The sequence below is a fragment of the Sceloporus occidentalis genome, unplaced genomic scaffold, assembly GCF_023333645.1.
Source record: "Sceloporus occidentalis isolate IW3139 unplaced genomic scaffold, rSceOcc1.0.p SCAF_3, whole genome shotgun sequence".
Lineage (NCBI taxonomy): Eukaryota > Metazoa > Chordata > Lepidosauria > Squamata > Phrynosomatidae > Sceloporus > Sceloporus occidentalis.
Genome location: NW_028316983.1, coordinates 51423166 through 51436623, shown reverse-complemented (window position 1 = coordinate 51436623; position 13458 = coordinate 51423166). Strand labels below are relative to the sequence as shown.

Here is a 13458-nt window from a genome sequence, read left to right as displayed (position 1 = left end):
GATTTTGAGAAGGGGGGAGGACTTTGTGAGACTTACAGGCATGAAAGAGGTGCTTTATACTGTATTTCCCACCAATTCTCTCCTGGACCTTCTCTTCCAGACCCAAGAATATTTACATCTGGAAGTAATGTCATTTGTATTCACAAATTAACATACAAAATCTACAGGGCTAGCACTTCAGACAACATCATTTGGAGTTTGGAGTGTTTGTTTTTGTCTTTTCTCTGTCACTTAACAGTCCTTCAAAAACAGCTGGATGCCCAAGGCTACACAGGGTGACCTGTTCTGATGTGGTCTTTTTGAGATACCAATGATCAAGCATAACCTAATTCACTGGCAAGCTTCAGTTCTCTCAGTTGACGTAAATTCTGTCATATGAATCCTGAATACAAACATATAAGTTTGGGCTGCTTATACAATAGCAAATGACCATGGTGCTTTTAGTCAAACAAGGAAACAGGAATGAAGAGGAAACAAAAATAGGAAACAAAACTGAAGTAATGCTGCACAATTTATATTTTATATCTTGCTGTTTACCACTAAGAGGTAAATTTGACAGGCCATGAATAAAACTGGGAGAATAATGGTTTTCTCTTTAGTAAAGCAGATTTCTACATCTCATCATGCTTGCAGAAGTAATATTGACAGTTTGATGACAGTTTAAAATCGCTAATGAATCAAAAGACATAATAAACAAAACTATATATTCTTTCATTATAAACTTAATGACACGCTGGTAAGTATAAAGCAACTGGGATTCTTTCACTCTTCCTCTTGCCATTATTTCATGCTTAGATACACACAGCAGGCTTGAGTCTTGTTCTACATATATTGTGTGAAATACAGAGCCTTCATTCCTCCTACCAAGTCTTTTAAAGTCAGCAGTGGCTGCTGGCTACCAGTTCTTTACAATCTTACTTGCAAGAGAACTAAATCTAGCGGTTTTTATCTGACTGACAGGGGTGGAAGTGCACAGAGCTAATCACACACTCTCCCATCAGATCTATACTTTGAATCCCAGAATAGCCCCTTCACCTGTGCAACATAGTGCAAAATCTATTTCACAGAAGCAGAAACGTACTGGTTAGAGGTGATTATGGGACCATTTCATGTGGGCTAGGAATAAGTGAGTGTATATGGTACATTATTTATGCTTTTGTATGGTTGCTACCTGCCATGACCTAAATAAATAGAGAAGTTTGAAAACAGAAATGAATAAAATATAAACAGGTCTGAGACTGCACCTAAACTTTGTAAATTTCAAGGAATTTGTACTGCAAGTCTATACTGAAGGTAAGACATTGAGGAGGCATAGCAATGGGCCAACCCCAACCAGTAAGCCTAATCCAGCCCACCAAAAGTCTTAGGGATGCCTTTTTTCTAAGGTCCTATCGCTTCCTAAAGCTCCACCCGCTGGACGGAGGGAAATTCCTTTATGCCTTGTTCACTTCTAACTGGGAAAGCAAGCCAGTACCCATGGAAATCCTGCTCTAATCTTCAATCATTGATAAAAGAGAATAGTGGGCTTTTCCCCATCATTCCCATGTTCCTCATAGGAGAATGGAACCACACATAACAGGGACATTCTCTGTATAGAAAAAATGGGTAAATGGCAGAAGGGCAAGACCAACTGATGTCAAAGAACTAGGTGGAGCAAGGTGCACAGCCCTGCTGTTGTGATGCTAATTGGCTTACTGGTCCCAGGAGCACAATCTGGACTCCCCAATGTGCTCCCATCATTCAAGTACAGAATTGAGCAGATGCCTTGTGGCATCAAATTAACACAAAAAACTCCACCACTATGAAAAATCTTCCAGTGGAACATCCCAAATATACAAGAAGATTCCTTAGGGGAATCTTCCATCGGTTGTAGTTGACACACAAGATAAGCATCCCTATCTCATGACCTTTCAGTTCAAAGCGATGTCTTCACTAATTGCAGGTCCAGTCTCAGCACAAATAATTTCCCTTCTATTGACTTCAAGTCTTTAACTATGCCATGCTTTGCTGCTTCTTTGTTGTCAGGTCTGATGGACTGGGATCCCTTTCATACATCCTAGTATGAGCTGGCACTACTTGACATAGATTTTAGGGCCCCAGTCCTCTTGGTTCCCAGCCTAATGAAGGCTCACCCTGGAATTGTTATGATGGCCTCAGGAAGGAACTTTGAATGAGGAAGGAAAGTGGAAATCAGGGATCTCACTCTTAATGCTTCCACAGACACTTTACATTGCAGGGTAAGGAATCAGGTGTTCTCCAGATGGTTGGGATACAACTTCCATAATGCCTAACCATTGGTTATAATGGTTGATTTTATAGGAATTGTAGTCCAAAAGACCTGGAAAGCACTTGTGTTTACCGACTGGGGTAGGTAATTGATGGGCAGGGATGAGGAGAAGGAAGGACAATGGGTCCTCCCTGGATACTACCACACAAGACCAACTTGTCAGGCAAAATAGTGGGATCTATATGGACTGGATTGCTAGAAGGAAAGAGGGATTGGGTTAAAAGGGCTTTTTGACTCATGCAAGGGCCAGAATATTGGTCCATGTAATGGTCATCCTAATTGGCTCAGGCATCCATATGTTAAACAGGGGTAGGAAACTTCTACAGGCTACATCTACTGGTGGGATGTTGGAGCACTGCACCATCACTCAGCACCTGCCACCTAATTTTCTCTTTCTTTCTTTCTTTCTTTCTTTCTTTCTTTCCAGTCAGTCAGTCAGTCAGTCAGTCAAATCCTTTATACAGTGCAATTGGCCATACCACTCAATTTCCCCTGAACTTTTTGTGGCCTGCATTTTCCCAAACAGGAAGTGATCAACAAGGTAGTAATGAGCATGCCTGGCTGTTTGGAATCAAATGGCAACAGGGGAAGGTGAACCAAGGGCTTCATAGAGGGGCCACAGGCCTCAAATGGTCCACCATCTGCACTCTGCCTACCCCTAGTGATATATGGCATCTTACCTTTCCAAGTGGAGGTATATCATGGATTTGAAACTGGAGTCCTGTACATTTAAAACAGGAGCCACTCCAGTTGTCTATGGCTACTGTAATAATTCCTGTTCTTTTGACATCTCTAACTGGGGTTAACAGGGCTGGGGGTAAAATACAAATGCCCCGTGAAGTATCTGATTCCTGACTGATGATATATATGGCTGGGTAGGACAGCAGCAGCCAGTGGTTCCTCTGCATCGGGGTAATAAATCCTTGCTGAGCTTTACAAGAGCTACTCCTGATTTTCCAGAAGAAACCGATTTCTCTTTTACAGAAACTATCCCAAGTGCTGAATCCTATTTCCATCACAAATTCAGCACCACAGATAGCTCCCATTAAACATCCCAATAAAGTTTTTTGTGGGTTTTTCGGGCTTTGTGGTCATGTTCTGGAACAATTTATTCCTGACGTTTTGCCGGCATCTGTGGCTGGCATCTTCAGAGAATGCTGACCTGGAAGAGAGTGGGTGTGTGTGTGTGTACACGTACACACACACACACACACACACACACACACACACACAGTGTGATCCTGGGTGAGGAGGAGTGATTCCCATGTTAATCTGTGTATTGTTCTGTTGTTGATGGCCAGGTCTCAGGGTAGGAGGATATGCAAAAAGAGGATTAGTGTCTTTTGCATATCCTCCTACCCTGAGGCCTGGCCATCAACAACAGAAGAATACATAGATTGACATGGGAATCACTCTTCCTCACCCAGGATCACACAGAATATATATACGTGGGCTCATTATAGGCAGCTTTTAGCTTACACTGAAGCTGCCTAGGAAATGGGAGAATGTGCGGCACGCGCGCATGACCGCACAGCTAGCATGAGCCCCATTATATCCATTGGGGCTCGCAAATAGTGTACGCGGCCATGGGGTGCGCCTGCAGCCGCGGGGTCTCCACAAAACCCATTGGATATAATGGGGCTCAAGCATATGTGCATTTTGCTTTATGCGGGGGGATCCAGAACAGATCCCCCACGTAAAGCAAGGGCCCACTGTACCCACTCTCTTCTAGGTCAACATTCTCTGAAGATGCCAGCCACAGATGCCGGCGAAACGTCAGGAGTAAACTCTTCTAGAACATGGCCACATAGCCCGAAAAACCCACAAAAAACTATGGATGCTGGCCATGAAAGCCTTCGATTTCACATTCCAGTAAAGCTCCTCATGGGTTTGCTGCTCTGAAGCAACGGAGACAGGAGCCACCATTGTTCAGAGTTAGCTATAGGAGCCACCACTGTTGTTAGCTAGAGTTGCAATGTAATCCCTTCTCGCTTTTGTCCTGTCTTTATGTGGAGTTTATATTTCCACCTCGTTGGGCTTATTTCCATCTTATTCTTCCCAACTTCATGCCCTAGGGAATGACCTATTATGGGATTTTCTGTTGTTTTATTGTGTGCCTTCAAGCCATTTCTGACTAACAGTGACCCTAAACGGTTTTTAGAGGCTGAGAGGGTATAATGTGCCCAAGGTCACCTAATTGGTTTTCATGGCTCTGGAAGGATTTGAAACCTTGTCTCCAGGGTCATAGTCCAATGCCTAAACAGTTATACCACACTGGCTCCTGTGTATGTTTGCTGCTGCCAGTGTATGCCCATGGTTGCTCTTGTTGCATGTCCTGGCTCTTTTCCTTGGCTGCTTTGCAAAAAACAAACAACAACAACAAAAAAAACAACCAAACATTTTCCTCCCTAGGTGAATCATGGATGCTTGTCCCAGGGAGACAGAAGAGTGTGCTTCTGCAAGTGTCTTATCCAGGAAGCAGGATGTGTTTCTGTTTTTTCCTTCCTTCTCTTTGACTGTGCATGTATTTATAAATCAGTGTGTGTGAGGAACAGTGGATTCAGCACACTGCCTTGGATGTGATGGTAGCTGAGTGATGCCAGAGGACTGGCACCAGTATAGCTGCTGGTAGCTTTGCCACTGGGGCTGAAGCAGAACGGATGCCAGTGCTATTTTGGGTATTGTATTGTATGTGTGGTGATAAAACTTGTGTGTATGCGTGTGTGCATGTGTCGGTGGAGGGCATCTTATTAGATAATGGCTTGCTCCGTGCATTGCCACTGACACAGCCCCTCACTGCTGGGCTGTAGGAATGTTTCCAGGAATATTATGGATCAGTTGTTTTCATGCCATGTTTTTATTACACTGGACACAGAAGCCCTTCTCCTGGTGTAACAGAGGTGGTCCTCCAGTCCAAGAGTGTGATTTTATACATAGTGACTTGGGAGTAGATACCACTCAACTCAAAGGCGCTTACATTTCAGTAGGCATGAAAGGACAAGGCTTTAGAAAAGCATCAGCTCTTTGCATATTTGTGTGGGACATGGAAGCAATATCATTGCTTTTAACAAGAACTGCTTTTATGGTTCTGCATATGATTAACTCCTTGGCAGTTCACAGTTTTAGACAGTGGCTCATATTATGAATTCCAGTTTTGTCTGGCCCTGCTTGGATTTTGTTGTGTGGTGGTTGTCATCCTTTAGCTGTAAAGAAACCTTTTGTATTCCAAAAGCTCTTCCTGCCATTTTGGCTCTTGCGTGTCCTTTTTTAAAAACTGCAGTTGCTATTATTTATTCACAAGTAAAATGCACTTTCAATTCTTCTTTGTTGTTTCTCTTCTTTTCCCACCCTTTCAGACTTCTTATTGAACAACTCAAATGCTTTATTTAAAGGCTTCCTGGTTCTTCATTACTAATCCATTAGAACAAAAACTAGGGCATCAGAAAGCAGCATCTGCCTGTGGGCAAGTCCAAGCGTGTCACAGTAAGTAACACTTGCATCCGAACAGTAATGTAGAGGAAGGATGGAATTGTTAACCTGCAACACTAATATTATCTGCTTCTGTTCAAATGGTCATTGGCACCCTTCCTGGAGACAGGAAGTGACAATTGGGATTCTCTTTTATTTCTGAGACAATTCAGGCTGGTAATTTAGGTAGAATTCATAGCCATGTTAGTCTGGAGAATGCAAAGTGCAAAGGGATCTTGCAGCAGTTAGTCTCAAAGGTATTAGTAATTTTGGTATTTTTCATTGATCTGGTTGATATGAACATAAAGAGAACTAGTGTAGTGATTTGAACATTGGACTACAGCTCTGGAGATCAAGATTGAAATCCCCACTTGGCCATGAAAACCCCCTAGGGCTGCATCCATGCTGGGGAAATAATCCAGTATGACACTACGTTAACTGCCCTGGCTCAATTCTATGGAGTTCTGGGAATTTTAGTTTGTGATGGCACCAGAGCTCTCTAATAGAGAATGCTAAATGTCTCACAAAACTACAATTCCCAGAATTCCATAATATTGAGCCATGGCAGTTAAAGTGGGGTCAAACTGGATTATTTTTGCAATCAGGATGCAGCCTGAGTAACCTTAGGCAAGTCATACTCTCTCAGCTTCAGAGGAAGACAAAGGTAAACCTCCTCTGAACAAATTTTGTTAAGAAAACCCCATGATAGTGTCACCTTAGGGCTGCCATAAGTTGAAAACTACAGCACTTGAAGGAACACAAACATTGTTTTCCTCAATTTGCACACTATACGTCTGTTGATGCAGTCTAGAATTGCATTTGTGTTTTGGGCTGCTGCAGTACGTTGTTGTTGTTGTTACTGGGACACCTTAGGGTTGCCAGAGGTAAAAAATGACTTCAACGTGCACAACAACAACAACAACAACAACAACAACGAATATAAACTCACATGTCCCCCACCTATCTGGTATTTAGTTATCAGTGTTACATAGTGATAACCTGGTGAGTGATCTACCTTACAGGATTGCTGCAAAAGTGTTTAGGGGAAAGGTATTGTAAAAGAATGAGAAGAATAAAAGAAACAATATAATGACTGTACTTCAAAAGAAACATGTAGGATTTTTCAAAGAAGCTGAGCCCTTAAGGGGAACGTCTGGGTGGAGAACATTCTAGCTGACTGGCCTCCCTCCAGCACCATAAATCTGACTGAATTGGATATGAACAGAGCAGGCAGTGACAAGACTGGCGGTAGGCAAGGGACTAGAAGTGATTGGGAAAAGGTGTGAATGCACTACAAACCAGATTGGTGAGTCAACAATGACAAAACTGAATGAACAGTGTAAGTTTCTCTGCAAACTACTTATTCACTTGCACATCATTCTTTCACAAAATTTTAGTAGGATTCAAGGTTTCTGACCTTTTTAGTGCACAACTCAAATAATTCAATGTAAGTCAATACAAATATTTCAGGGTAAACAGCGTATGAAGGGCAATAAAATCCAGATCATATTGAATGAAACCTAAAACCTGCCAAGAAAACCCTATGATAGGTTTGCCTTAGGGTCACCATAAGTTAAAAATGACTTGGAGGCACACAACAATTGGTCCAAATTATATGAATTCTGCTGTGGAGCCTCAGTTTGTCATCTTTAAAATAGGGATGATGACGGTGATAGTGGTAGAGGTGGTGGTAGTGATGATGAAGAAGAAGATGACCATCTCAGGTAGCAGGTGTCAAGAGTAATAAAATTTCCAATCTGTGAGACTCATAATTTAGAAATGCAAATACAGCATGAGAATATGTGATGCTCTTACAGTCACAGACTGTACAATCACAGGCAAACACTAAACGCGTGGTGTTTAGCATCTTCCAGAATTGGACCATAAGTGGTTATTTTGCATGAAAATGGAACTGCTCACACAGAGCTATTAGCAAAACTGTACAATACCAACAACAACAACAATGAAACGTATGAGAGACAGTTAATGGGAAATCTGTGCTTGTAGTATGCCATTGTCTCCAAAGTGCCCACAGAAGATTTGTAGTCACCCCTGTAATTTAATGAAGTGGCTGGCAAACAGAATGCTTGGAGAGATTATGCAGCCACATCTGTGCTGGGGTTGTGGGGGGAGGAGGATTCAAATCAGGGCTCCCAGAGGAGAAAACGGAAGGGCGGGGGGGGGGGGGGACTCTCAGGAAGAGATGACTGTAAACCTTCCTGACAAGCCAGGAAAAAGAAAATGAAGTGAAATGAGGCAGGGTTAGTTTATGGGGAACTGGAGAGAGGTGATTGTTTGATCCAGCTAGATTCACCATGCAAAAAAGTATTGCTCCTCATGAGTGAACTGCCTCCCTTATTGCCAGGATTTAAATGCAAACTTCCCCCATTTAATTCTTGTGACTAGTGTTAATAATTTTATGTTGTGTGTCTTCAAGTTGTTTCCAACTTATGGTGACCCTACCTAAGGTCACCCTATCATGGGGTTTTCTTGGTAAAGTTTGTTCAGTGGAGGTTTGCCATTGCCTTCCCCTGAGGCTGAGAGGGTGTGACTTGCCCAAGATCACCCAGTGGGTTTCATGGCCAAGTTAGGAATTGAACCCTGGTCTCCATTGTCGTAGGTCAACACTCAGACTACTATGCCATGCTGGCTCACTGTTAAAAATAACTCATTTTTGGCATCCCATTTTACTTTAATCCCCCCAACCAGGTATCTATCTATCTATCTCTCTCTCTCTCTCTCTCTCTCTCTCTCTCTCTCTGAGCTTTGAATGTTATACTCCATGCATCTGAAGAAGCAGGCTCTAATTCACAAAACCGCATGTGAAAAATGAATCAGTTAGTTGTGAAGGTGCCACAGGACACTTTTTGTCTGTGCATTAGTTCTGTGATGCTGGCAGAAACTAAGATGGCAACCCCTCTGGGAAATTGCTCCAAGGAAGACGGTAACAGGTTGTGATGTGATATAATCCTAGACTGCCACTTTCAGGGCTCGTGATCGACTCTGTGTCTAAACTGATTACTAAGTTCACCGCCGCCTGTCACGGTTATACAAACAGAAGGCAATTCCTTGACAGGAATAGCAAAGCCAGGCAGGGGTTTCACTAGAAAGTTTCCATGCTCCTAGCAATGGAGACGAAGCAATTCAATCTTCCGTACCAGGAGGAAAGACACACACAGAACATAATAAATAAATAGGCCTCAGTGTCAACTGGATTTAGCTTCCCTGTCAGAGGAAATGCTGAGGCAGGCAAACAGATTTTGAAAGAGCCCATTTTCTCAATGATGGAGCTGTCGACTGAAGATATGCAGTTGGACTGGGAAGTCCTTCCGCCCCTTCGCTTCTTGTCCTGGGTGGCTTGAAAAATTCCCCAGAAGTTTGTTTGTGTGTGTCTTTCCCTCTATGTGAGGCATTATTGGAGGCTACACAGCTGTAAAGGAAAGATGCTGGAAGCTTCATAACAAATCCTGGGAAATAAACAGAGCTGGAGGAGGGGACTGCTCAGAGAAAGAGAGAGCAAAGCAACATTCATTGATGAGATCTTGTAGCACCGATGAGGCAAACTGAAAGAAAGAAGCTGGGAGCATGAGCTTTGGTAGACCTGAGCCTAGTTCCTCAGATACATGCGGCAGATCATGGGGTTTTCTTGGCATGACAGACGACAGATGAGCTTTTGTAGACTGGAGCCTACTTCCTCAGATGAATGGGGTGGAGTGGAGAGTTCAGAGACAGACCATAGGGAGCATGAATTTTCATAGACATGAGCTTACTTCCACTTTTTAGACATGACCCTACTTCTTTAGATGCATGGGATGCAGTGGACTCTCCACTCCAAACAGAAAGTAGTCTCAAGTCTACAAAATCTCGTGCTCCCAGCTTCTTCCTTTCAGTTAGCCTTAAAGGTGCTACAAGATCCCATTGCATACTGTTTTTCCAAACTAACAGAACCATCTCTTTGAATTCATTGCTGAGAAGTTACAAAGAGGGCCAGCCTATGGAGTTTGCAGCCTTGCCTTCTGAAGTCCCCCCCTCCCATTATGTCTCCCAGCCCCAGGCTAACCAGAAGTCCTCTTCTTCCAGGACCTGTCCTACATTTCAACCATTTGTACAGGAGGAATTTCAAAACTGTCCTCCATTTGGAGCAGGACTGGGAAGCACGAATTGACACTTAAATTCAACATATGAATATATTATTACTAGTAATGATGTTTAATTGTTTCTTTAAACTTTTTTTTTACTTCTGTCTTTTTAAATGATTTTGTCTTTTTTTAAAATGATGGTAACCTACCTTGAATCCCATTGTGGGAGAAAGGCAAGATATAAAGCCTTGAAAGAAATGCAGTTTAAAAAAAAGACTATATATACTCATGTATAAGTCTAGAAAATAAAAACCTGAGTCGATTTAGCCATGGGTCAAAATGTAGGAACTGTATCTTTACTCTTATTATTTAAAAGGAACGATCCCCTGGTGAAAGGCAAGAAAATAATATGTCCTGGAAGCACTACTCCCCCCCCCTCATTAAAATAATAATAATAATAATAATAATAATACATTTATTTATAGCCTGCCTCTCCCCAAAGGATCGAAGTGGGCAACAACCATAAAATAAGACAATGACAATTATAAAACAACCTAAACGAAAAATCACATCATCCACCCACCCATCCATCCTTAAGAGGGAGCGCAAACAGTTATGAATGCTGGGATTTGTCAGTTCTTTGGCATTGTTTTCTTTTCTTTAGATCCTTTGCTATATGCCCCTATAAGTTTTACCGACGACTTAACCACAGGTCTTATCAAAATCCATCACTTTGGCCCCCAAACTCCACTTATACAGGAGGTTGACTTATATAGTCAAGGAGATCGGTAAGGAGGGCTTAGGAAGTGTTGTGAGCTTTCCTTTGGTCCTGGTCCTCCAGGGCTTCCTGAAACGTCTGGGGTCACCCTGGGCTTTTGTTTGGCCAGGTCCTCCATGGTACCAGGAGATGGTCCTACACTCTGCAGTGCCTCGTCCTCCTTGGCAGAGAGGACATCTGCTCACCCCCAAGTCCCCCCTCTCCCTCCCTCCCTCCAGCCAGCCTTGCTCACCAACTCCTGCTTCAAGCGGCGCAGGTAATGGTCCATGGGCTTCTTCTCCATCCTGAGTGCCTCCTCCCAGGCCCCCTGAAGAGGGGCTGATCCAGCAGCTGATCCCTGAGAAGCCAAAGGGGGGCAAAGGCATGCCCAGAGGGCTCCAGGGCAGGGGCACCGAGGAGTCCCTCCAAGAAAGGGAAGGAGGAAAGTTCCCCCACAAAGCAAGAGGGCTTGGCAAGAGGATCGCGCAGGGCTTTGCAAACTCCCACCCGCGGAGTTGGAGAGGGGCGAGATGCGGCTGAAGGAGGAAGCCTGGCCCCGGCTGCAGGAGGAGGAGAGACTTCACCGGGGGCTTCTTTGCACCGGTAAGAAGATCCCGCCCTCCCCGGGGTGGGACTAGTAGTTTTCCAAGGCAGAGGAAAGCCCCCCCCCCCGTCTTCTCCTCTGCCCATCTCTGCCGCTCCCAGTCCCAGCATGTGCTGGTGGTGGTGGTGGTGGTGGTGGTGGTGGTGGGGAGCCACTAAAACAAAGGACGGCACTTGCCCATAGGGAATCATTGGAGAATACTCTCATAGAGAAGGAGAGATTATTTGCCCCTATGGCAACACTGGAGAATACTTGCCCATAGGGAAACACTGGAGAATACTCTCAGAGAGAATGATACCATACTTGCCCATAGGGGAACCATGATTGCCCATAGGGAATCATTTATGGATTCCCTTTTTTGGTGTTGAATGTTTTAGCAACCCAGCCTCTATATTCTGTACTGGCAGGTATTCTCCAATGATTCCCTATGGGCAAGTGTTCCCCAATGATTCTCTATGGGCAAGTATGGTTTCCTATGGGCAAGTACTGTCATTTGTTTTAGTACGTCCCATCGTTGTGTGCCTTCAGTCATTTCTGACTTATGGAGACCCTAAGGTGAACCTATCCTGGCAGGTTTCTTCAGAGGGGGTTTGCCGTTGCCATCCTCTGTGGCTGAGAGAGTGTGATTTGCAGAGTGGGTTTCCATGGCCAAGCAGGGGTTCAAACTTTGTTCTCCAGGGTCATAGTCCAACACTCCAACCTCTACACCACTCAGGCTCTCATGTTTAATAGGGATAGTGATAAAAATCAGTGTTATTGCATGTTGTTGTTGTGTGCCTCCAATTGTTTCCAACTTATGGTGGCCCTGAGGCAAGCCTACCCTGGGGTTTGCTTGGTAAGATTTGTTCAGAGGAGGTTTGCCATTGTCTTCCCCTGAGGCTGAGAGAGTGTGACTTCTCCAGGGTCACCCAGTGGATTTCATGGCTGAGCAGGGAATCGAGTCCTGGTCTCCAGAGTGGTAGTCCAACACTCAAATCACTGCACTGTGCTGGCTCTCTGATTAAACATTATTATTATTAATGATAATGATCATTGTTTTTGTTGTTGTTGCATGTTTTTAAAAAGATTGTTTTGTACTCACTACAGGATGAAAAGCGGCCTAGATGTGGAACTGCACTGCCTGCTTTACATCATGCAGAGCCCTAGTGAACAGAAGGGCAGCAACAGTATGCATCAAATTGAGGGGTAACTTGCAGGTGCATCTGCACTGTAAAAATAATGTCATTTGACATCACTTTAACTGTCATGGCTCCATGGTAGTTGGATTTTAACTGACTGACTGGGTCCAAAGAGTCCTCACCAATGGTTCATCTTCATCCAAGGGACTAGTGGGGTGCCTCTAGGTTATGTCCTGGCCTCTGTGGAGTTTATCAGACAGGAGGAATTTCTCTTAAATTTGAATGAAAAGAAAGTGGGGCCAAAATGCATTCACTTAAAGTCGCTAGTTTCACGCAATTATGTGAATACACATTGCATTCAAACTGGCTTCCCATTGCCCGAAAATAGCATGCCATTGCCTGAATTTACGTGTGGCAGTCTATAACGCAATAACGTGAAACCACATGATTGCGTTCAGATTGCCATCGGGTTATACTTCCAATTTCCCTTGTCTGATAAACTCCTGTGTTATTCACCACCTTTATAAAAGTATACTTTATAAAAGTATAGAAAACATACTTTAAGATACGTTAAGGAATTTGCAGATGACACCAAATGGAGACAGGGGGATAACTAATACTTCAGAGGACAGGATCAACTGACCTTGACAGATTGATTTGGCTGGGTCAAAACTAGCAATGTGAATATCCACAGGGATAAATACTATATTTAGTTTCTTACTAAAAATGAAATACACAGCTATAGGAAATACAAGTATATGAAATACACAGATATAATGAGACTGAGAACAGTACATGTGAAAAGGATCTAGGGATCTTAGTCGATCACTAGTAAACAGTGCCATGTACACTGAGGACACTATATAAATAAATGATAATAATAACAACAAAAGTGTGATGTGGCAGCCAAAAAAACAAATGCAACTCAAGACCAACAGGAGTACAGTGTGCAGACATTGTGCCCCTTCAAGTTGTTTTCCACTTATGGCAACCTTAAGGTGACCCTCTCATGGGTTTTCTTATTAAGATTTATTAGAGGGGGTTGCCTTTGCCTTTCTCAGAGGCTGAGAGAGTGTGACTTGCCCAAGATCACCCAGTGGGTTTCTTTGCCGAGCGATAATTCAAACCCATGGCCGAATGAGCAT

General features: G+C 43.4%; 1 protein-coding gene across 1 annotated transcript in view; it reads right to left on the bottom strand.

Moving 5' to 3' along the window:
* Positions 1-11180, bottom strand: part of INKA2 (inka box actin regulator 2) — a 43360-nt gene extending 32180 nt beyond the window's left edge. Inside the window, exon 1 of the mRNA XM_089514411.1 lies at positions 10845-11180. Within this exon, the coding sequence (XP_089370537.1) occupies positions 10845-10895 (51 nt within the window). The 5' untranslated portion in view covers positions 10896-11180. The remainder of the gene's footprint in view (positions 1-10844) is intronic.
* Positions 11181-13458: the final 2278 nt, after the last annotated feature.